At 37.4% G+C, this 23,540-nt stretch overlaps 1 protein-coding gene across 1 annotated transcript in view; it reads right to left on the minus strand.

Moving 5' to 3' along the window:
* Nucleotides 1–5,917: 5,917 nt before the first annotated feature.
* Nucleotides 5,918–23,540, minus strand: part of RAP1B (RAP1B, member of RAS oncogene family) — a 32,123-nt gene continuing 14,500 nt past the window's right edge. Inside the window, exons 2-8 of the mRNA XM_061467145.1 lie at nucleotides 18,835–18,919; nucleotides 17,355–17,423; nucleotides 14,172–14,228; nucleotides 12,622–12,762; nucleotides 10,439–10,582; nucleotides 8,577–8,692; nucleotides 5,918–7,160 (exon numbers count right to left, since the gene is read on the minus strand). Coding sequence (XP_061323129.1) covers nucleotides 8,606–8,692; nucleotides 10,439–10,582; nucleotides 12,622–12,762; nucleotides 14,172–14,228; nucleotides 17,355–17,423; nucleotides 18,835–18,891 — 555 coding nt within the window. The 5' untranslated portion in view covers nucleotides 18,892–18,919 and the 3' untranslated portion in view covers nucleotides 5,918–7,160; nucleotides 8,577–8,605. The remainder of the gene's footprint in view (nucleotides 7,161–8,576; nucleotides 8,693–10,438; nucleotides 10,583–12,621; nucleotides 12,763–14,171; nucleotides 14,229–17,354; nucleotides 17,424–18,834; nucleotides 18,920–23,540) is intronic.

The following is a 23,540-nucleotide window of genomic DNA, read 5'->3' on the forward strand; positions in this document are numbered from 1 at the left end:
TTTTAACACTTTTTAACTATAGAAAGATAATCTTACCAGTACAAATACTTGTGCTGATAGTAGGTCATTTCATTGTGCCTTAGGACAAGGAACTGTCCAAACTACATTTCTAGTGTAGATGGACAGGTTCTGAAAAACACTTGCAAGTACTGGGGTATATTTCAGGCTACAGGTAGCTACAAGGGAGTCCGCTGAGAAAATTCCTCAGCGAGAGAAACATACACTTGAAAACAGCTGCAAAAGGTAGCAGAACTGCAAGACACTGTCTGAAGCCCAACAACTTGCTTAAGCTGCTAATAAAATACTTTGTGTCTCACACTGAAGCTGCTGCAGAGCCTATAACCTCAGGTGGCTTTACAAGAACAAAACTGAAGATCAGGTATGCAAGAACAAAAGCAAGCAGAAGACCCTCAGACAGCAGGTAAGTCACTTGAGAAATGTAGTTTTGGATTAAAAAAAAATAATAAATGAAGCTGTCCTATCATGTATACCATCATCAAAGCACGAACAAAAGCAACAACCTTCATTACAGTGAACTAAAAGAACGTGAAATGAACCATTACATCCTAACTCAGTACTACACACTTAATAGAATTTACCTCAGCACATCCTCACAAAACAGTATAACATTATGGTTTCTGTAATGCATGAATTAGTACCTGGTTCATTTCCTTGCCAAGAGCACACACTCTCAGGCTGGCTCTTTCTCAGGGAAGAAGAGGGTGAACAAATGAGAAAATAACAGAGAAATGCTTGCCTTGCATGGTGCCTCAAGTTTATTCAAAGTAATGGCAGATGAGAACAGAGGAAGTGAGCCTGAAGAGAAGAGGGGTGCATGCATGCTTTATTAAACCCCAAACCAAACCAACCTGTAAAAAAAAGATAAAATATTTTGAGTTCTTGAGAGAATTTGTTAGTGTACGTGCAGGCTGGGAAGCACGTTAAAGGCTTCAAGTTGGCTCCAGAAAAGGGCAAGGGTGGGGAACAGGACAAAAACCTGGAGGTGTGTTTTCAGGCAGTGTTGTTTTACTGGCATCCCACTTCATATTTATTTAATGGGAGGGAAAGGGATAAAATGAGAAAAAAAGAACCAAAAGTCTCATGCAAGCATATTACAGAGAAGGGAATGTAAATTTTTCAGTCATATAAAGGATTCTGACTTGAAAGTAATAATGAAAAATTATAAAACCATCTTAAGTTTCACATGTTTGCATCCACACCGATCCCAACTGCAGCCACACTGTCAGAATATCATGAGGGGTAGTAATGCTCCATACTTAAAGCCAGATCAAGCAACAAGAACTTGGCAGGTAGCCTGCCAAACACTGAAACACAGCATGTTTATCACCAATGCCAAAGATTCCTCTGCTCCCTATTAGGTGTCTGTGAAGGTAATGGTGCTTACAGAATGAACAAAGTTAAAGTTCAGGATATATTAGATTTAAATTAAACAAGTAAACTAACTCAAATCTCCAATTATCCTTCACTAGATATGTTCTAATAACAGACAGATCACAATTCAAATTGCCCTAATGTACTGCTAAGCTGAATGCATGGCATCTACATATACAAAATGGTAGTCAGAACTATCAAAAGCAACAGCATGACAGTTCTTGTATGATGTACACAAGCAGCACAACTGCATTTGGTACAAAGAAGACTGTGGAACATATATTATGCCTTGTCTTTCTGTAAGAGAAGGAAGAAAGCTGATGTTTTAGCCTGTCTTAGTTGAAACATGCCTGGAAATGTGTAATTTTTTTACTTTTTAAATGTAAATGTAAGGAAACTTCAACAACAAAGAAACCTCTCAAGAATTTTACATGGCTGCATAGTATTAAAATACCCATGTTGACTCTGAAATTAATGTTTGCTGAGGGTCATACCCTAAGCAAACTGATTCCCATACCTACTTCTATCAGGGAAGCTCGACTATACCCCCTTTTGATTAAAAAGAAAAAAGAGACAAATTTACAACTGTCATTTTATTTGTGTCTGAAGATCATGACAGTAGTGTCAAGGGTTTTTATTGAACGGGGCATTATGGCAAGCAGTAAACCCAATTTATGAGAGCTGTGATTTCACATGTAGAGTTCTGTACTTCATACAGGAGTAAGGTTACTGACTCCTCCCTGCTAGATTTAGAAATCTAAGGTAAAAATGCCACATACCATGAAAAGGTAAAGTGTACTGACAAAAAAAAGGAATTATAACTTCAACTATAATGTCAGTACCTAAGACTGCAGAAATGCCCCCTCTCTCCACGTTTAGGGTAGCTGAAAGATGTTACAGGAATTAATTAGAAATTACACTGTCTTTCAAATAAAGTAGTTCACCCCAAAGAAACATCAAAGAAAAATCAATCCTGGTGGCAGTGAACCTTCTTGAAACAATGAGTAGAGCTTGTTGCTCAGCAGAACTAATATTTCTTGAGGCTGAAGTGAGTACAGTGGAATTATGAAGACATTCCTTTTTCCATTCACAAACCTATTCCTAAAGAACATCACATTCAAAACAGGAAGTCACCCTCTGCTTGAGGATTCAAAATTCTGAAAAGAACTGGTTATGGAGGGCATTTAAAAAAAAAACCAAGCCCTAAAACACTGAAAAAAGGAAGCAAAATCCATATTTAACTGCTGTTTGAAGCCCAGATATTTCAACACTGAGAACAAAATCAAGACTACAAACCAACTTTGCTTATAGTTCCAGACTGAGAATGGATTTTGTGACAAACAGAAGTTATCACTCCAGAGTTTATAGAACAGAGAAGTTAAATTTTAAGAATCTTCAAGTTGTTGACAAACTTTTCAAAGTAAAGCATAAAAACTTTCCAAAGTAAAGCATAACAGAGAAGTTAAATTAGATTTTAAGAATCTTCAAGTTGTTGATAAACTTTTCAAAGTAAAGCATAAAAGGTGCTTGAGACTCAGAAATAAAAACCTAATTTGGTTAAGAGCTCTGCCTTAGAGATCTATATACATTTGCATTTTCTTACATACTTGAGCAACTTGTTCTTTGCTTTTATTCTCTTCCCCATACTTGGGCAAAATAAAAGCTATGAATTGAAGTACAGCCTAATGCTGTTGGGTCAACAGTATAAAATTGGACAAAAAGCTTGCTTTCTGTCTATGCTGATGCTTGGCTGCATCTACATATTAAATTAAAAAAGTGCTACAAGAGCTGTATATTGACTACTATTTTTGACCACTGACATCTAGAAATAACTTTGTACTATTAATGCATCTAAATTTAAGTCTATCTAGAACTAGTACAGTATCATGGCAAAATTTTCTTACCTTTTAAGTTATTACCCAAACTGGCAAAGATTAGAAAACACTGGGGAAAAAAAACCATCAAGTTTGATTAATCCATAGTTTGTTTAGAGCATTTTAAAACAAGAAAATCCTCATATTTAAGTGTTTACGCATGAGGAAACTGCCGCTATATTTATACCAGAATAGGAGAAAACCACACAGTTTAATCCAAACTCCTTCCACCTCCTATTTCTAGCATCACATTTATCAGTACCTATTACGAAACAAATTTAGGATCTAATTCTACAATACTTTTCCAGAGGTTCTGTTCTCATATGTAGGAGAGCAGCAGTAGTTTGAGTTTACAGTTCATTCCTTTAGACATCTGAAAACATCTTGCAATGTCTCAAAACATTCTGTAAATTAGACAAGCAGACATCCATTTCACAGAACAACTGGAGAATGCAGACAGGCATTATGAATAAGGTATAAGAAAAAATTATACTGCAAGAAAAGAATCCTAATATGAAGAGAACAATTGCATGAAATAATACTCCTGTATTTCAGGACATAAACATTACTTTTTTCCATAGAAAGGTCAGACACTTAAATACTGACATATACCAATTTCAGATTAGGGTGGAAATAAAGCAGGCTCCACCTTTGCGTGCACTGTAAGCATAAGCTAATGTTACAAGCAGTATTAACACCAGATTCGGAAAATAACTGCATTAGTTCTCAGAATATGAATTATGCATGTTTTCATCCAAAGCTGTATGGGAAGTGTTCTGTTTCTGTAGAAGCAGTTCAAGCGTGAACTTCCTAAGCGTTGGTACACAAAGCAGTTATCCTGAAGATATGTGAAAGTTTGTTCAAAAAAATCTCAGCAGCCAGGATTCTTTTCTAGATTTGGTAACTGCTTACATAGTTCTAATTCCTGTGGGGAACTGGATGTTCACTTCCTCAGCGGGAACAGCTTCTTATGCCGCAGTTACTTAGATATGAAGAAAATTCTTTCATGTGTTTTTTCATTACGCTTCGTGTCCGTCACTTCCTCCACATCATTTTGTCATGCATCTTCCCTTTAACAAGCAGGACACTGCTCCCTTGAAGCCTGCCTGTCTTCAAGGAGAAAAATACTGGGGTTTAGGTATTACCTGGGTTATGACGTGTTGGCTTTACATATCTGGCCTAAGTTCTAAATACAGGGGAGTATGTGTGGGGGGGGTGCATTTCACTTTTTTTAGCACAATCTTTAGATGGCAAAAACTCACATTTTTGAAAATTCTGCTTCTCTGGGGTTTGATCAAACTGACTACCTCTAATGCCGAGGAACTGTACATTCACCATTCCATAGGGCAAGAATGCTTTAGTACAGAGCTTTCGGGACAAAGTCTGATGCTCCCTGTAATTGGCACTCTTTGGCTGGACACCAAGACTAGACCATGGGCTCCTCTCTGATGTTATCAAATAATTTACTCTCCCTCCCCTCAATGCCATCTGTACAGCTGCCTGAAAAAGAACCACATTAAAAAGAAGACTGATAAAAGGACAACTGGGACACAGAAGTGTTACAAGACCTGAATAAGCAGGGGTTGAAAATGAAGGGAGGAAAAATACTGATTAGCTCATCAAGGAGGAAGGTACCTAGTGAAAAAAAGAACTAGAGCATCTAGTGCTCCAGTCTCATCTACTCTGGGGACCAATCAGGATGCACAGAGTACCAAAACAAGATATTTATGGGGATCATTAACCACATGTTCAGTTTCTAATGATAAATGAAAAGGAATTTCAGTCTTAACTCCGATTCTGTACAGTGAAAGAGTGTTTTACCTCCATTAAATAATAGTGATGACTGGTGAAATTACCAGCAGGAAGGATCAGCTGGGTTACTTACTTAACTTCGGGCAACAAACTATCTCAAAGCTTACCGGTATTAGTTTACTGGTATTAGCTAACCTAATCTCACTGAATTTGCAGGAATGGATTAGAACAAGCCCTGATAATTTTGTGCCAGAAAAACAGGAGGTACCAAGTATTTGGGTGTGACATTAATTTTCAGCCACACAGCCAAATTCAGTAAGTCATCCACAGTCCATGCATTCCACTTCTCAGTCCAACAGTGTTAAGAGATATTAAAAGCCTGCAAGAGTCTACACTCAATACAGCAAAAATGCTCTTCGGCAGATCTCCCTGAAATCAAACAAAAATACAGTTTAATCATGCAGAAAAATCGTATTTTCTCCCAATAGTTGTTTTTTTTGTTTGTTTTTTGTTTTTTTTTTTTTAAGCCACACTAAGTCAATTTTAAGAATGAATTCTTCCTAGAAATAAGGAAAAACAGCAAGCAACATATTTCCAAGTTCTCAAAACAGCCACTGACAAAGTCTAACCTTTGAAGACAGGTATTTTTTTGTTTCTCTGTCACATTAGAACTTGGAATATTCCAAGTCCAATACTGTAAGTGGAATTTCATTGTCAGAAATTCATCCACCCTAGCACATGAGATGCTATTGAAAGAAGTATATATGGCCTGTATTTGTCAGAAGACAAAGCCATAATGGCTCCTTTTCATCCTAAGATGTATGAATCTGCACTTTGCAAGAGATTTAAAAATCAGTATCTACTAGCACTACTAAAACACAAAACATTCAAGTAGTATATAACTGTAATGCAAGCCCTTGCATGGCAATCCAAATTTATTGAACTACTGATGCTAAGTCATACAAAATTGCACCACTTTAATTAAGGCTTTTAGTTTACATTTGGCCACCTCAAAGCAGTTGTAACATTAGGTTGGTCAATTTAAATACTGTGGCTCCCTGTTGGATATACACACAATCTTTACACCCAAACGTTAATGCATACAAAGCAACAAGGCATTGTTAAATAAATCAGCAAAAGTTAATTACTGCAACTTAGGCCCTGTGACCAATTACACATGATTAAAATTACTTCCCACATTCACATCCACAGTACTCTTCCACCATTTAACATCTCAACCAAAACGTTACACATGTAAAACAATCACTAACAGGCAAAAGTACTAAACCTGTATATTTGGTATTGCAAATACACTTATGCATGAGCAAGCAAGGGAATTCACAGTGAGAATCTACAGCTGCAGAAGCCCGAAAATGATTTACAAAAAATTGTTAAATCATTAAAAAATTGTTTTAAAATATACACTTCTTGTTGTAGACCCCCACTGTACACACAACTATAAACATTGTTCCCTATGTAAACAAGGAAAAGGAAACATACAATAAAAGGTTGAAAAGTCTGGACATTTCCTTCCCAACAGATATTAAAGGCCATGTCTTTAGTCAGACGTTATACTGAAAGGACTCTTAAAGACTAGATCACTGTCTCCACAGGTTTTTCCTAAAATTAAAAAACTATATAGCTGTTGTGTTAATCAAAGCGCTTTTGTACAATACGATGATGATGATCCTGTATTTCTTTAAAAAAGTTACAATAAGCTACAAATACCGATGAAGCAAAGTTATCTGGAGTAGTCTATATAGGAGCTCTTTGGACTTTCTTTTATTATGCTAAAATAGTGGTGCTTTTAGGATTTACATTATTGTACTCTCCAATAGAAAGTGGGGATTGTTGAAGTATACAGTACACAGTTTTCATACATGTACAACATTGGTGGATGAACAATGTCTCTTATCAGTAATACTGGATGTAGGCTCTGGTTTTACCAGTTGCATACACTTAGAATATTTATAAGTAAAAATCTCTCATGACACTGGAAAGTGATTAGAATGTGCAAACTGATGTAGTAGCTTTCATCCATTTCTTAAAGGGTACCACCACAGGAAAGTCCATTTAAGATGTTGGTAGGTTTAATAAAGTTGGAATGCTGGCACTGTTGAATTGGGCAACAGTTCTTCAGACCTGTAATAGCAAAACAAGAGGTTAGTATTAGTAACAGCTATTTGTCACTTCTCTTTAGTTAAAAGAACTAAAGCAGGAAACGGTTAACTAGCAAAGTTCTTGGCAGACTCAGAAAATAACCTGATCGCTTCTCTTCTACTAATACAATTTCTACTGCACACGAATAACAGACTGTCTCAGTTAGTAAAACAGAATTGAGATGCATATGGTAATCCAAGCTGAACTGTGGAAGTAATATTTGATGGGTGGGACTAGTTTTGCTTACAGTATGATAGTTCCAGTGGCTTTAAAAACTAAAAACACATTTGGAGGATCAAAGCTCTTGAATCAAAAGCCCTGTTAAGGAAATGGAGCAGCCATTTGCCATCCTCAGCTAATGCTTTTGGAACCTTCTCAGTTTACTTTGAACTGTTGTTCAAATAAAGTAAGTAATAATATCGATTAAAGAAGACTTAAAACGTGGCACTACCTGAATATTAATAAAAGCCTGCAATTTACGACAGTGAAATGTCCTAGCAGGATCCTCCTGTATATCAAACAGATCTACTGGATGACAAAATAATTGATCATAGTACTGAAGCAACTGAACCACTGTATGTCCAGTAAAATGGTACAGAATCAAGGTGAGCAGGCAACTCACATGGTATCAGGTCAATCAAGAGGGAACCTCTGCCCATACTCGGGCATGGATGTGGAAAGAGGGAAACAATCTGCCCAAGAACAAGTTGCCGGGTAAAAATAAAAATCATGCCTGCTCACTAAGTTCTGAAAAGGCTGGAACTTGCTTGAGCCTTCAGCAGCATTCTTAAAGCACGGATTTAGTCATGTAGAATATTAACCAACTGCCAGCAAGTAAGAAATTTATCTAGTAACCAACAGCTCCGGGCCAAGTATTTGGAGTGTTACAATGATCACCATTCTCTTGCAAATGTACTTATTACCATGCAGCCTGGAAAATACCCATATTGTCCAAAGAAAGTGAGAAACTCCTATGGGATCATGCAAATATATGAAGGAACAGAAAGTGACATTTTAGCACACACACTGCAGTATTCTATAATGTGCCTTCCTGATAATTGAGCTTTTGTAATATATTCTATCAGTCCTTAAAAAAGGAAACTCAATTTCCAAATGCTAAAGTTTTGAAGTATCAGAGCAAACACTGTTGAGAACAACCAACACCTTAAAGCTTGGAAAAAAAAAAAAGATACCAGTGTGAATGTATCTTGCACATATCTGTAGTTCTGACTTTGTAACAGTAAAATAAAGACCATAAATATTTCTATGATAATGTAAATCAAGAATTTTCAATGCTGTTCTGCATCAAGAGCTACAACATAGGTTCAGGTTTTCTTTGTTGTTGTTCTGTTTGGGTCTTTTATAGCCCTAATACACAGAAAATGTTAAAAGGTTTACCTGGCTCAGAGCTACAGCACAGCTATGTATTAAAGTAGCTGACATGATGACTTTTTGCGTGCTTTTCCAGGCACTGGAGTTTTTCTGTTAATTTGCCGCACAAGGTCATAAAAGATCTGAGAATATAAAAATTCAGTTGGTTATTGGCATTAAGAGGCTTCTCTCATAGCCTTAAGCCTTGAATCTTCACACATAATGTTCCCACATACTCATAAACCCCTGTAAATATTTAGTTATCACAAAGCCATAAAGTTAAAGCATATACTTAGTTAACAACTGGTGTTTTTTCTGTTTAAGGTAATTGTCTTCCAAGGGTCTTCCACTTTCAATGACGTGAACTGGAAAGGCATCTGTAATCTACAGCTATTTAACTCTGGGTCAAATTTATCTTAAAACACATGCTATATTTCACAGTGATCAATTACTATATGCTATTACTTTGCAATTAGTACTGAGGTCAAGAAACAGGCCACAGCTTGCTTCTAACTTAGCTCACTAAGGATATTCTTTTAAAGGAAGTCTAGTAAGCCTTAACTGCACATTTTCATGGTAACTCAACTAAGCTGCACATTCAGTTATAGTCTCTCCTCTTTAAACGAGATCATGCTTTTCAAGGTAAGTCTGAAAATACTAAGTCTAGAGAATTAATTCAGCAGACTCCCTACAACTACAGCATGACATAAGCTAACATTTCCTAGATAAGCAAGTCATGTATGAGAGACTTACACTTTGAGCCTCCCAGAATTCTAATTAGAACATGATTTTGTTGAAAGGCTAATTTAAGACACGCCTACATACTACAATTAAATAGCATATGTTTCATTCATAATTGACATTGTTCCAATTATTTCTGCATCTCTTAAATCAAGCAAGTCCTCATACTAAAGCCATCCTAACAATTTCCTAAGCACTGGCTGCAAAGCAGAAAACATCCCAACGAGGGCTTTTAGCATTTGATTGAAGTAAGTTCTAGTTTATTAAACATATGACTTCTATACAGTTAAGCTGATTAATTTGTATTTAAGAAAATCTGAATAGTTTCCAGAAATTCCCAACTAGCTAAACACACATTATCTTTTAGCTGTGCTTAAACCCACCATACTCTCTTGATTACATACAAGTCTTGCATGGAGGCCCTTTCAACCTGACTGATGCTGCCAACGTTTTCCAGAAGACACACAGAACTGCAGCGTTTATCATAAAATTCAAGCTGTTCCAGAAATGTAAATATCAAGAGTTTCCTTTTCTAAACATTCTCGCATCCCTTTCTTCATGCTTGCACCCACACTGGGTAAGAAAGCATGCACTATGGGAAGTCCCAAAATGCATCTGTGTGGATCAGTCACCTAGCTCTTGCTAAATAAATAAAGAGCTAGACGGCAAAGAGGCTTTTCCCCCTTTTCATTATAAAGCTGCTAATTTTGACAAAACTCTGAAGAGTTTTTGTTCTTACCATCTCAAATAATTTAATACCAAAGAAAGAATTTAAGGTCTTCATTCCTTTAAAGGTCTTAAAAAAAAAAGAAGTAGCCCAGCAGTGTATTCTCAGTTGATAGAGACTGTGTCAACTAGGGAATGTAGCATGAAAAAAAGTATTTAATCAAGTTATTATGAATATATTTTGAAAATTAATTATACTAGAATTAGTATAATTTCAAAAAGTCACAAGTCAAAGCTAAATACATCCCTTAATATAAACATCTCCAAATCTCACAATAGTAGGGAAGCGTTCTGTCCATTATAGTCAATGTTATGAATAATCGTTAGCTCTTCCTTGACAAACGGTAAACATTTCGTTACCAGAACAGTGTCCCATCCTTCCCTCCCTGCCAACCCTCCTTACTGTGGGTAACATGCCTTACCTCATTAACATTTATCTTTGATTTTGCAGAAGACTCTAAGAATGCACAGTTATTCCATTGCCTTGCTAGGTTCTGTCCTTGCTCCTTTCCCACAACTCTTTCATCTTCCAAGTCACACTTATTGCCAACCAGAATCATAGGCACCTAAAAGCCAATTTAGTATCAGCAAAGAAATCATTAAAATTCCAGGAAGGCACATTGCAAATGCACACCTACAAGCCTATCTAGAGGATTCCATCTTTCAGAGTAATCAGATTCTGGTATAACTGAAACTTAAGTTTGCCACTGTGCGATACTTTCAAGTTCAAATCAAACTGACTGTTTTTTGCCTTCCATTTGGCAGGGTGGTGGGCGGAATGGTTTGAGCATTCAGTACACTGTCAATGGAGCAAACTTCACATGTTTCAGATGACCTAATGAGATTTCCTTTTCACATGTTTGAGGCATGAAGAAACCTACCAAAGAATCTGCTACAGGATTCTTACGTGTTCAGAAATCCTGGAAAAAAGTAGCCTGTACTGAGGAGCATAATGAAGGATGACAAAGCTCCTTTCACCACTCCTCTACTTCCAGCATATCTGTGTTCCTTGCAAGAGCAGTTTGCTCACACAGTTTTCATTATTAAACTGATGTACACAGAGGAAAGAAAAATGCCACCTTATAAAAATTACCAACTATAGAAAACAAACTGACCTTTGTGGCAAGAAAAGGTAACCATTCAAACTTGTCCATTGTCTGTCACCCCCCCCCCACACCTTTCCTTTTACTATTTTAAGGACATGGCTAAATTTTTCCCAAATTCAAGTGCTGAAAAAAAGGTTCACAATATGTTGGCCATTTGATTTCCCCCCACTGAGAGAGCAAGTAATGGAAGAACTTTATGTAAATTTTGGCAAAAACTAAACTTGTCAGTTGCAGCTCATTATCTTTTTCCTGATACTATGGAATGATTTTCAAGACTGAAGGGAGTGTCCTAAAAGGAAATACAATTCCAAGGAAATACTACCAAAATACTAGCAAAGAAAGCTTATGCTAGTCAGCATAAATACACCACGTAAACTAAGGTTTCAAGTATAGTCACATCTTGATTTTTGCGTACAAAATTAATTTGACATTAAACAAGGTTATAACTTGGTGGGTTCTGATTGGGAGACATACATGCAAGTTAAATATTACTCTTTTGAGAGGCATTTGTGATAATGGGTAATAAATCTCTTCCAGAATAAATCTGCTGGACATAGGCAAGACCTGCAAATGTTTACAGTTTAAAAGTGCAAGGTGGTTTGTATTACAGAAGTCACAATGAACTTCCCTGAACTAAATTTAATATGTTCTTTGCCTGCTGTCAGCAAGCACATGTGGATACAGAGCAGTAAGGAAGGCATCAAAGTTTCCATGAACACAGTTTAAATGAGATGAGCACACTTAAAAGACTGTTCAATGCTTTCCCCCTGACTCCCACCAGGAGGAGGAGATTTTTCCCTGCCTGATAGCTACAGCTTAAGGTGTTTCTGTTAAAAACACGCTGTTACTGCTGTTTCATATTTGAGATACCTTTCTTCCATTTATTAAGGGACTGAGTATCACTTCTACAACTATAGCAAGGTTTTTTTAATCAGTTATAAACTGGAATGCTTAAGCCTCACTTTGTAGCTTTAATGTTAAGAGGTGCATATTGAGATTATGTGGAAATAGAACCCCCAAACTTACTTGCAGGCATACACAAAACATAAAAGCTACGTAATATTTAAGTATAAAGCTTACAGTACTGTAAGTACTCTGTAGGAGCTTAGAATTTTGTGCCTTCAAAATAACCATAAACAGTAGGCATATTGAAGAGAAAAATTAATGGTGGTTTTTGGTTTTTAAACCTTCATTGATAGTAACTGAGGTAAGAACAGATTTGCTTTAGGAATGTTTTTGGTAATTTTTTTTTTTTGCAGTACTAGTGAGTAAGTTTCAATACAATTTCAAATTGAGCATTTTAACAGAAAATACTAAAAAAAGGCAATTCTAATTATATGTGACAAGTTACAATTTCTCCAGTTTGCCTTAAGAGTTGCATTTCTGTACTACACATCTGCTGGTTAGTTTGTCTCTTAAAGCTCAGAAGCTACCCAATCACACTGCAACAACATCCGTACTGAAAACTCTAAGTATTAAGCATTTTTAAAGATGCTTACATCATCAGTGTCTTTGACTCGAAGAATCTGTTCTCTTAGATCCTGTAAATCATTAAACGTGGACTGTGCTGTGATGGAATATACTAATGCAAAACCTTGTCCATTTTTCATGTATAGGTCTCTCATTGCTGTAAACTGTTCCTGTAATTGAAAAGTAGATACAGATGTTGCAGTCAATTTGCACTTTTCTCACACAAGTTGCCATATACACTTCAGGTTAAAAATAGATCACAAGTATGATGCATTTGTGCCCCCTCCCCTCCTTTAAAGTGACCAGTATTTTACTGTTTGACTAAAATCATTATAGTAAATTGAACTGCTTTTAGAGAAATCTGAAGCTTGGGACATTATCTGGGGTGGCTGAACAGCACTGAGATATTGCCAAGGGCTAAACCCTGGAAAAAAGTCACAGAAACTGGAGTAATTTCTTAACAGAGAAGAGGTACAATAAAAGGTAAAGTGAAATCTGTAGATTACAGAAGTTATATTCCTCCTAAATCTCTCCTTACATACCAAGTTTTTCCCATCTCCTGATCATTCTTTAAAACACATCGTAAAGCAAACGTATCCGTTTTCAGCCTCCATTTTGTAGTCACTTTCCTGTGTTAAATTCTACTCTAATATTTAAGGAGATTGTCTAGAGGATGGTGACACTCAATAGACTCATTTCCTAGACCAGTGACAACTATGATACTGCACATAAAAGCTCACAAGTGCACTGCACAGAAGCATTAGGACTTCTTGTTTGAAAACTCTCAACAGTACAACTGTGAAATAGCATTTGTCTTTCTTGCACTGGTGACTCGGCTGTCTTGTACCTGATCACTCATGCACCAAGTCCCTTTTTGTATGTCAGACAAAAAGCATAATTTATTTTGAGATAATAGGTGCTCCATCTTTCTGTAGTTTTACATGGCCTTACTGTATTATGGAGCTTAAATAAGTTATTATTGGACCAGACTATTACTACAGTTCAGAGAACACATTACACTCTAAGGGTATTGAGCTTATGCTCACTAGAATCAATGAAGGAAATGACTGGTTTCAGTAATTCTGGAACTAGATAGAGAAATACCTGACCAGTATGCAAAGGGTCAGCAAAAACCCTGTGCTTTGAGTTCCCATAAGCTGACTAAAGCCATAGCTGTTTTTATCCCAATGTCAGAACACATCTCACAAAAAAGAGAAAGAAGATGAGAAGAAAGCATGCATTTTCTACAGAAACAGAAATCAAACCTGAGTAACCACTGGGCCTAAGTTTTCCTCTGAGCAATATAAACTTAAAACAGCAGTGCAATCTCTTTTAAAACACTCAATCTCACATTCCCCCTATTACAGAACATGAGCTCACCGGAAGCTTACAATTCATTTTCTGCTACAATACTGAAGTTTTATTAAAACACTAGTATGTTAAAAAGCATCCTTTAATCAAATGCACTGACCATGGTTACTCTAGAGAATGCGGAAGGAAACATCACCATTTATATCCCAACAGCTTTTGATGGTTTTAACACTGTAAATCAGTGTTTGGGGAAGTTGGTTTTACATACCGTTCCTGCAGTATCTAAGATTTCAAGCATACACTGTTGTGCATCTACTTCAACTTGCTGTCAAGAGAGAAAGATGTGGTTAGAATTTTTCCTCTTGCAACTCTCCCCTCCAAAGACACCAGAAATCGTATGATTTTTATAAGCAAATTCATAATGCATAAAGCAGCATGTCTTAAGTTTATATGGATACACACTTTGAAAACAGCAGGAAGAAGCCTTTCAAAGAGCCCTAGTGACATTTTCAAAAGCAGCATCAGCAGCCAAGTATCACTTTGCAAAGTGATTAGGGATTTTTGATTATTAAAAAGAAGGCTGCTAAATTTGTAATGATTGTTAGCAGCATCTAGCACAACTAAATTCTGCTTGTTTCAGGGATCATTCACAGACTGAAAAGTACAAGTGAAATCCAGAAATTTGGATTGGCATACTAATGCTTATTTAATAGTAATTTAGATCAACAAGAGAATAAACAGTGCACAACAAACAATAACCCATGTGAACTGCTAAGAGTGGTATCCCCAAAACAAGCTTTTAGTGACACTAATTAGGAAACTGATCCAGCTTTAAAATATTTGCAAAGAATAGAAAGTTTAAGAAGCCAGATCAGTTTCTGTATCTATTTCAGACATCCCCTATATGGTTTCTACCTGAAAAAAATGGCTGCAAGTGAGCAAAGGACATGGGAGTGCCCTCAAGCTGTTCAAACAGGCTACCCACTTTTTTTTCGTTCAAGCTGCTCATACACCTCCCTTGTTTCCATCTGCATGTAAAATTTCTAGCTGGCAGATCAGCACTCAGAAAGAACTTTGTGTCCCCTATTCCCGATATATGCATTATTGCTATTTTGAGTTTCTGTTTTGTAACTAGATTTGAGCTTGGGAGGGCAGGGAAGAAGAGTATTTCCACTCTTCTCACATCTCCCCAATGCACCCTAGGGATGGGGATTCCTCCAGTAACTACTATTTTAGCATGTATTGCTGACAAAGTTATTCTGCTAATTAAGCAGCACCTATTTTCTTTATGTAGAAATATTCGGGAAATAAACAAAGGCATCAAATTTCACGACTTCATAGAATAGTTAGAGTTGTAAAGGACTTTAAGATCATGTCGTTCCAACACCCCTGCCACAGGCACAGACACCTCTCACTAAACCTTGTCATCCAAGACTGTGTCCAACCCAGCCATGAACACTGCCAGGGATGGAGCATTCACAACTTCCTTGGGCAACCCATTCCAGTGGCTCAGCACCCTCACAGTAAAAACCTTGTAGAAGTCTTCCCACATATGGAATTATGCAGTATCTTATAGCTATTAATATACCTGCTACTACAATTAGAGAAGTAAAAACTGATACCACCATTCCTCTCCATTTTCCAAACCAGGATTCTAATCATCCTGTTAATGAAATATCTCTTCTTGAATTTTCATGCTCAATTTTTTAGATCCAGACAAAATATTTCAAGCCACATCTTCTCAACTTCAAATATTACAAAATCAGATTTAACATTAATAGTATAGAATTGCAACTGCCAAACCAATATATTTCAAATTCACCCAGGTCAAGAAGCAAGTCAGAACTGTAACTAGCAGTGATGGAAAGAAAATGACTGCATAAAGTATTGTCCAGACTTAAACAAGACTTAAAAAATTTGGCTGATTTGAAAGGAATACAGATATTCCTAGTCATTTTAGGACCAAACCTGAAAGGAACATTGTAAGATCTTTGCTTAAAAAAAAAAAAATAAATATCAGAAGACAAAACTTCTTAAGACGGTTTTACTTTTTCAGGCTCCATGGAAACAGTCTTTGGAAAAATTCACCCAGCAAACCTCATGAATCTAGTATGACCTGAAGAATGTACATGTATAACAAAGGAAACATTTCACTTTAGTACAGCTTGTGAATATTTCTAGAGTCATTTACTGGGCCTGACCCAGAAAAGGCCTGTACCAAACACTGGGATAGGGTCCAATATTTCTACTCTTCTAATGCAGAAAAAGTAAGTGGCTACATAGAATTTGGTTTTGATGTTGTCTCTTTAATAGGATTTCTAGACTTGGCTGGAAGCCCATGTGCTTAAGACAGGCCAAGATTTTTCCAGCATACAGATTTCAATGAGGTCAAAGAAAACAAGTGTGAAATTATCATTTTGCCCTCACCAATTCCTCTTCTGCTCAGAAGAGATTCTGAACAGAATACAGGCTGCAATGGCTTTAATACAGCCTTTTTACTCCAATAGAAATGTCATCCAGTGCTAAAAGAGGAAGTCCTGCAGTTTTTGCCCATTCCCAGTCTGGGTTTGTGCATCTTGCCTCCCTTGCATACACGATGGCATTTTTGTGGTGGCCACGTGGTGAGCTACATCACAGTACCGATGCATCTGAAAAGTAATTCAGCTAGAAAAAGAAAGATTAAGAAACCAACACAGCTGAAAAGTAATCTGCTTCACCAAATGGTCAACTCTCTTGGTAGCCATCCAGATGTAAACTATCTTAGCCTGGAATATTAATCATGGTCTCAGCTGAAACTGAAGAGTGAGCAATATGGAGATGCTAGATGATGCAAGCAGAGTCAGACCTTTCAGCCTGTCATGCTGAAGAGGGGAAGAGAAACAGGCCACAGTAGGTGTTTGTTCATTTATGATAGGTTTGTGTTAACTTATTCATAAAACAGCAACCCACCTAACGAAAGTGTATCAAGCTATCAGTCAAATTGTTAGGAATACTGTATGATGCTTCCAGTATTCTAAAGGTGAGCGTGAAGTTGGTTTTAGCAGATTTTCCTAGTAGCAAAGAAGCTTAGAACCTCCAAGTCCAAACCTACCTGCATCTACTAACAAATACAAACTAATAATAAATATTATTTTAAAAAGTGGTAGCATATTTTAGTGGGGTTTTTTGTTTATTTTTGTTTTCCCTTTTAAAAACGATGTTCCCAATTCAGACAATGAAATTACCATTTTTTTACTGACTACCTAGTAAGGTATTATGCTTAGCATTAAAAAGCTAGTCTTGAATTACTCCTTTTAGACAGACTTTAAGAGTACCTTTATATTTCAAACTTCTAAAGTTACCTGGTATTATGTAGCATTACTAAGCCTACTCTTTTTCAAGCAATGACTCAAATATCTGACAAGTACTGCAGTTTTAAGCTTCTGTAACACTAGAGAGGTCTTTTGCATACCTTTCTGTAGGAGTCTTCTATCGTAGGATCGTATTTTTCGACAAATATTCCTTGAACAAACTGTACAGTCTGCAACACAAAAGTTCTTGTAAGACTCTTCTGACAGTGACATTTTGTAAACACTACACAAGTTACTGTTCTAGCAGTATACTCAGTTATCTGTTACATTTGTCAAGGCAAATTAAGTGACTGACATCACAAATTCAACAGAAAGTTAAATGTATATGCCTATTTAATCAAGTACTGTTAGATGAAGCAATGCTACACCTTCCTTTATCTACTCTCAGAGCAAAAGAATTGAAGCATCCATTGATTTAATGTTTGGCTAACTCTTGGAATTGTTATTAGTTGTTAGTTGAATAGGATACTATACAGCTGCATGGGTTTTATATTTGCATTTATACCTACTGCATCTTCTGCTACTTATCTTCCAGAACATGAATTAGTGAGAAACAACTGCCAGCATTTACTAGACTCAGTAGGATAAACCTGTGTACGTAGCACATAGGAAGTTTTTAGCACAAGTCAAATGGAACTTTAGGACTCAGTGGCCAGGTCAGAGGAGACAGGTTCAAATCCAGAAATGCTGCAGTAAGATAAAGAATTTAGAGGTGATGGGTAAAGTTCTTTCACAATCTAACATGATTTTTCATTTCAGTTTTCCTTTAGGAACCCCTTTGTAGGAGAACAGCTCTTACCTGATGGAGTGGATCTCTAGACCTTACTTTATGATAAGGTGCACAAACTGAAATATGAAAAGTGCCTAAGTGGGCTGAGACCACCATATTCTGTGAACTTTTTCAGTGCTAGTCTAGGCCAGACTAAACTTCTTTGTGATCATTTAACTAAAATGCATGAGCTCTTTGGTTTACAATCACCTACTAGCCACAGCTATACACCTACTTGCAGCGAAAAATGTTAAGCTTCCTATGAATACACAAATATTTATTTGTAATGGCATAAAAAAAATAGTTAGAGACTGCTATCAAACATTAGGGAAACAGCACCCTGAAGACCTTTCTACAGACAGGAGTTACCAATGCCAGACACAAGCAAACCAGTTCATCATGCGAGTTTCATGACGCAGCATGATTTCCCACAAACCCACAGCTGGGTTACCCAGCAAAAGCAGAGACCTTTGTAATGCTGTGGGGATGTACATCACTGTGCAGACAGGCAAAGACCTGACCAAGCACCATCAAACCAAGCCCACACAATAATAGCAGCATGCAAGAACACACCAGTGGATGTGGATACACCCAGTAAAGGATGTATCTATTCCAGCCAGGAACTCACAGCAAGTAATTTTTAATTTTTTTAATTATGTTTATGCACATTACATAATTATGTATACGCACAAGTAATTCTATTCGTGCAAACTTACATAAAAGAAATACGGGTTACTAGGGAGCGTATTAGGGAAAAAAAAGACAAGAGAAGCCTAAGAAAGCCTACTTGACCTGCCTCACAGAGTACTTACCAGAGCAGACTTTCCAACACCTCCAGAACCAAGAACCACTAGCTTGTATTCACGCATGATGCAAGAGATAAATCGCCCTCAATACCTAAAACACATGATAATTATTCACCATTTTGATCAACAAGACCACTATTTTAGTATTACTACAGCCACTGCAGGATTGCACATATAACAAGTCATGAACAGTTGAATACTAATACCAACTGATAAATGCAGAAGACACACACCATTACAACCAGGTACAACCTAAGCAGGATGTTGCTTTAATTATTACACAGTATGGAAACGATGGATATTTATTCACAACACAACTGATAGAACTGCTGAAGAATGCTACTTTATCACCTAGTACAAATCGAGTACCCCCAAGGTCTTCTGGTTACCAGGACTTTTTAACACTTCAAGAGGAATCATTATTAATGTGTAACCTAGCCTAGTTTCAGGGAAGATAATACAGACTTGGAAGGTTTTTAAAATGGAGGGTTTTAATATCCCATGGATCAGTAATTTAGAAAAAAGGCAAGCACAGATTAAGACTTTCTGTAATAAAGACCTCAGTATTGTGACCTTGCCAAAATGTCACAGGTGTTTCAAAGGAAGCATGCAAGTATCCAGAAGAACTGCTCACACCCATGTGTATGTATCACTTCCTCAGAGGCCTCAGGATGGATTCATCTCCTTTATTTATATAAAGAAATTAATCTACTCCTAATTTACTACTAAATGATAGACCAATTAGTCAGATTACAGCACACCATCCAGTGAGGTGTGCCCATCTCAATACTTTCCAGAAACCTGCAAAACGTTGTAGTCATGCAGACAAGTCCATAGTCCCTCTCAGCTATAGTCACAGCAAGCATTAAGGCATTTCACAGGTTTTTCAAGATCTTTCATTCATTCACCCACAAGAAGTTGCCTGCACTATGCATTTTGCAACAACAGACCAAAAATAACCCACAACATTGTCAAGAGCAATACAGACGTCTAAAGAGCTTGCAATTTTACAAACACTATATTCACAATATTGAAAAGGTTTATAGGGTGAACAGCTACCAATATTTGTTACCTATGGTACTGATGCAGTAATTCTACAAACATCTCTCAAATTTTATAGCTGCTACAACCTCACCTCTTCTATCCCCCAAACTTATTTCCTATCACGAGTTTTTGTAATTTCATACATACACACACACGTAAATGATTGTGTTAATGTGATACGCAAGAAACATCTCCAGTCTCCTCTGAAGAACTGAAAGCATCAGGATGCTGAAAAAAACCACAGAATGGGAAACTTTAGGCAACAGCATCTCTTTATTCATACTGTCATTTAACTTGAAATAACATCCAAAGTTTGTATCTACTGACCCAAAGATTGATCTACATGCAGAAAGTACAACCATGAAAGCACAATCGAGCTGCCTAAGCAGGGTTTCATAAAAGGGCTTAGTTAACTTTTAATACAATAGCCATTTTCAAACTAGCACCTCTTCAGGTAGCTACAAGAAAACACTGCAAATCATCAGCTATAGTATTTACTCTACCTCATTAACGTTCTTCTGTAAAGAAATATTGAATTAATTGTACTACAGTAAAGCTAAGTTACTAGGTAAGAAACAATTATCCAAGAGAAGATGACATGCATTTTTCTCATTCTGGAACACTTAAATGCTAAGAAAAGCATCACAGAGAAAGCCTTATATAAGAAAATTAAATCAACCTCGTCCCAGCAAACAAACATTTCTCAAACAGCAGGATCCCAGAAGTCAGTTTTCAAAAAAATCCCTTCATAAGTCTGAAAGCTGATTAATGTTTTGCTAGATATCTAAGCGCAGCTATAATGGCTGTAGTTTCAGGAGTAACTGGAAGCAACCAAAATATTCTTTTGAGACCATTCCTTTCCTACAAACAAGATCTGTTCCCCTATCTCACACTAGCTAGTGCAGCTGCCTACAGCAGTGTGCCAGATCTGCTTGCTCATCTTTATTGAAACCTGACCCAGCAAAACCAAAACAAGACCATACAGATTCTGGGACATGTCTTTGGGTCATACTCCTCAAGAAAACACACCTCTTTCAGCCCTGGTAGCAACTGATCTAACAGGCTGTTACTGCAACCCTGGAAGGAAGGTCTCAGTTCCTTTCCTGCAGGGGCTCTAGCACTTACCAGATTGAGTTACCTCTTTTCTCCCCCCTCTGCCCCCAGGGAAAGATGAAACCCTCCCCAGGTGATGAATAATCTGGGGACTGGGGGAAGTGCAGCGAATCCAACACAGGTGCCTGTACAAGGTAAGCAGGGGAGACGGATGGACCCTTTTCATCAGCAGTAATCTCAGCATCTCTGGAGTCACACCACCTGCTAGGTATTTAGCACAAAATGCTAGGACTATTTACATAGAAATTAGAGCATCTCCATGTTAATGTCCATCTTTGCCATCACTGATTAACTCTACTTTGTCAGAAGACTGAGAAATCAAGAGGCCAGGTTCTATTTGATTTTCTTCCTGCAAATATACAATGAGACACCTTTCAACTTACCTAAAACCATTCCTGTCACCTTAAGCAAGCAAAAGGAACACAAGGAAAGAGCAGTTAGGAAATAATTGACCCAATATGCAGCAAAGCAGGTCTCTCCACAGACTTCTGTTACCAATAAATTTTGAGATTCTTCAGTGGTTTCCATACCTAACAGAACATCTTTTCACTCCTGACATTAAAAGCTGCTTCCTTCCCTACACAGATTTTCTGCAAACATGGACTACCAAAACCAGTCACACCACAAGGTTAATCTGTCTGGCACCACTGCAAATACACAAACCTGTAAACTGTCTAGTCTTTCTACAAACAACAGGAATAAAGGATTGTGTCTAACTGTACCAAAATGCACCTTTCACACTCATGACAAGTTAAGCCTATAACTACATTACCTGTCATTACAAACATTCAGCTATGCCTATTTATGTCACTAGAATGACATAAACATAGTGGGTGTAGGGGAAACCCCAATACAGTAATCTGAGTGAACTGCAGCAATTTCACTGTCTTTAAAAGAACAGTTTAAGCTGAATTTTTCAGTCTTCAGTCTTAAATTAGCAACTAAATATGGAGATGTAAATAACAAAGGCCAACAGTAATTTAGGAGTAATAGAGCTTAAGCAGCAGGTACTAAATACATGTTTCACACAGTGTTTTGAGTAATTTGTGACTTTTTCTTACCAAATTATTTACAATTTCTTAAAGAAAATTCCAAATCCTGAAACAGAAGCTAACAACTTGTTTTTAAGTGAGAGACTGGCAATTCCATTTTGGCTCTCTAACAAGGATTTGGGAAATTAACAGAAGTCAAAGCTGCTTTCAGAATCCAGATTTGAAAGTTCAGTCCTAAATACTCAACTGCTGCACAACACTGGAGCCAATTTCACTACTTAAAGTGGTGGTACTCAACTAAAGCATATACACACACACACACACACTGTTACAGCTCAGTTAGCCAATCTTCTTAATTTCTGAAGCACCTAAAGAGCTTTTTTAAGATCTTTGAAGACATGACAAAGCTGGACCGCTGTACACAAAACATTTCTCTGACCTTCCCTCCAAACTTGAGCAATGGCCAAAGTAAGTACCAGTTTCCTCCTTCCCTATGCCTGCTTCGGGTTTCTTTTTTTTTTGGTTTGTTTTTTTTTTGTTTGTTTTTTGTCATTTGTATAGCCATTCCTTAATTCACCAGGAGTACACGGCAATCCTTTATGTATGCACACACCTATAGAGCATAGAAGGGGTGTAGCATCTCTGCTGGTCTATCTCAGATAGCCTAGCCACGACATCTTGGAATGAAACACAAACCAATGTATTTTCCAAAATGTTCTAAGAAAGCTAACTTGGGTATCTGTACCACAGCATGCAGCAGAAAAAACATCTATTGCCTGCTCCCACTTAGACCTACAACCCCATTGACTTTGAGCAGCAGTTATGATGTCACTTCACCTTTCTGTGTTTTCCAACTGGAAAAAAAACCTCAATTCCTAGATATGAGAACTTTTCTAAGAAAAGTTCTCTGGGTACAGGTCTTTGCTTCATTCCTAGAATCACAGAATGGCTTGGGTTGGAAGGCACCTTAAAAACCATCTAATTCCAACCCCCCTGACACGGGTAGGGACACCTTCCACTAGATCAGGTTGCTCAGAGCCCCATCCAACCTGGCCTTGAACACTGCCAGTGGATGGGGCAGCCACAGCTTCTCTGGGCAACCTATACCAGTTTCACCACTCCTCAGCTAAGCCACCAGCCCATGAAACTAGGAGCTGCTTTAGGATGCTGTGGTCTGTCACGGTATTTGGTGTAAAAAGCCTAGCATGCACTTTTTTTACTGGCCAGTATTCCTCAGACTGAGTTAGGGCTCTGATCCTGCCTGAACTTGACTTTCCAGTGATTCCCAACTAGCCTGACCTGACTCTGCTCTAGCTCAGACTTATTTTTCAGTATCACATGTTGTACAGACCGCTTGCATCCTAAACCTCAATCATGCTCTTAGTTTACTTTTCAGATTGACATAACATGTGACTCTGGAATGAATACTGTATTCAGCTTCATCTAGTGTCAAGACTATTTCATTTTGACTCATTTATGACAAACAACTGGGGGCAGACGAAGACAACGACAAAGTATAGGATGTTAAAGCCACAAAGCACCCTATCTTTCAGTTATTGGATA

Source organism: Pezoporus flaviventris, unplaced genomic scaffold (assembly GCF_033815535.1).
Source record: "Pezoporus flaviventris isolate CSIRO_AGI_PZ_B2104156 unplaced genomic scaffold, CSIRO_AGI_Pfla_v1 ptg000045l, whole genome shotgun sequence".
Lineage (NCBI taxonomy): Eukaryota > Metazoa > Chordata > Aves > Psittaciformes > Psittacidae > Pezoporus > Pezoporus flaviventris.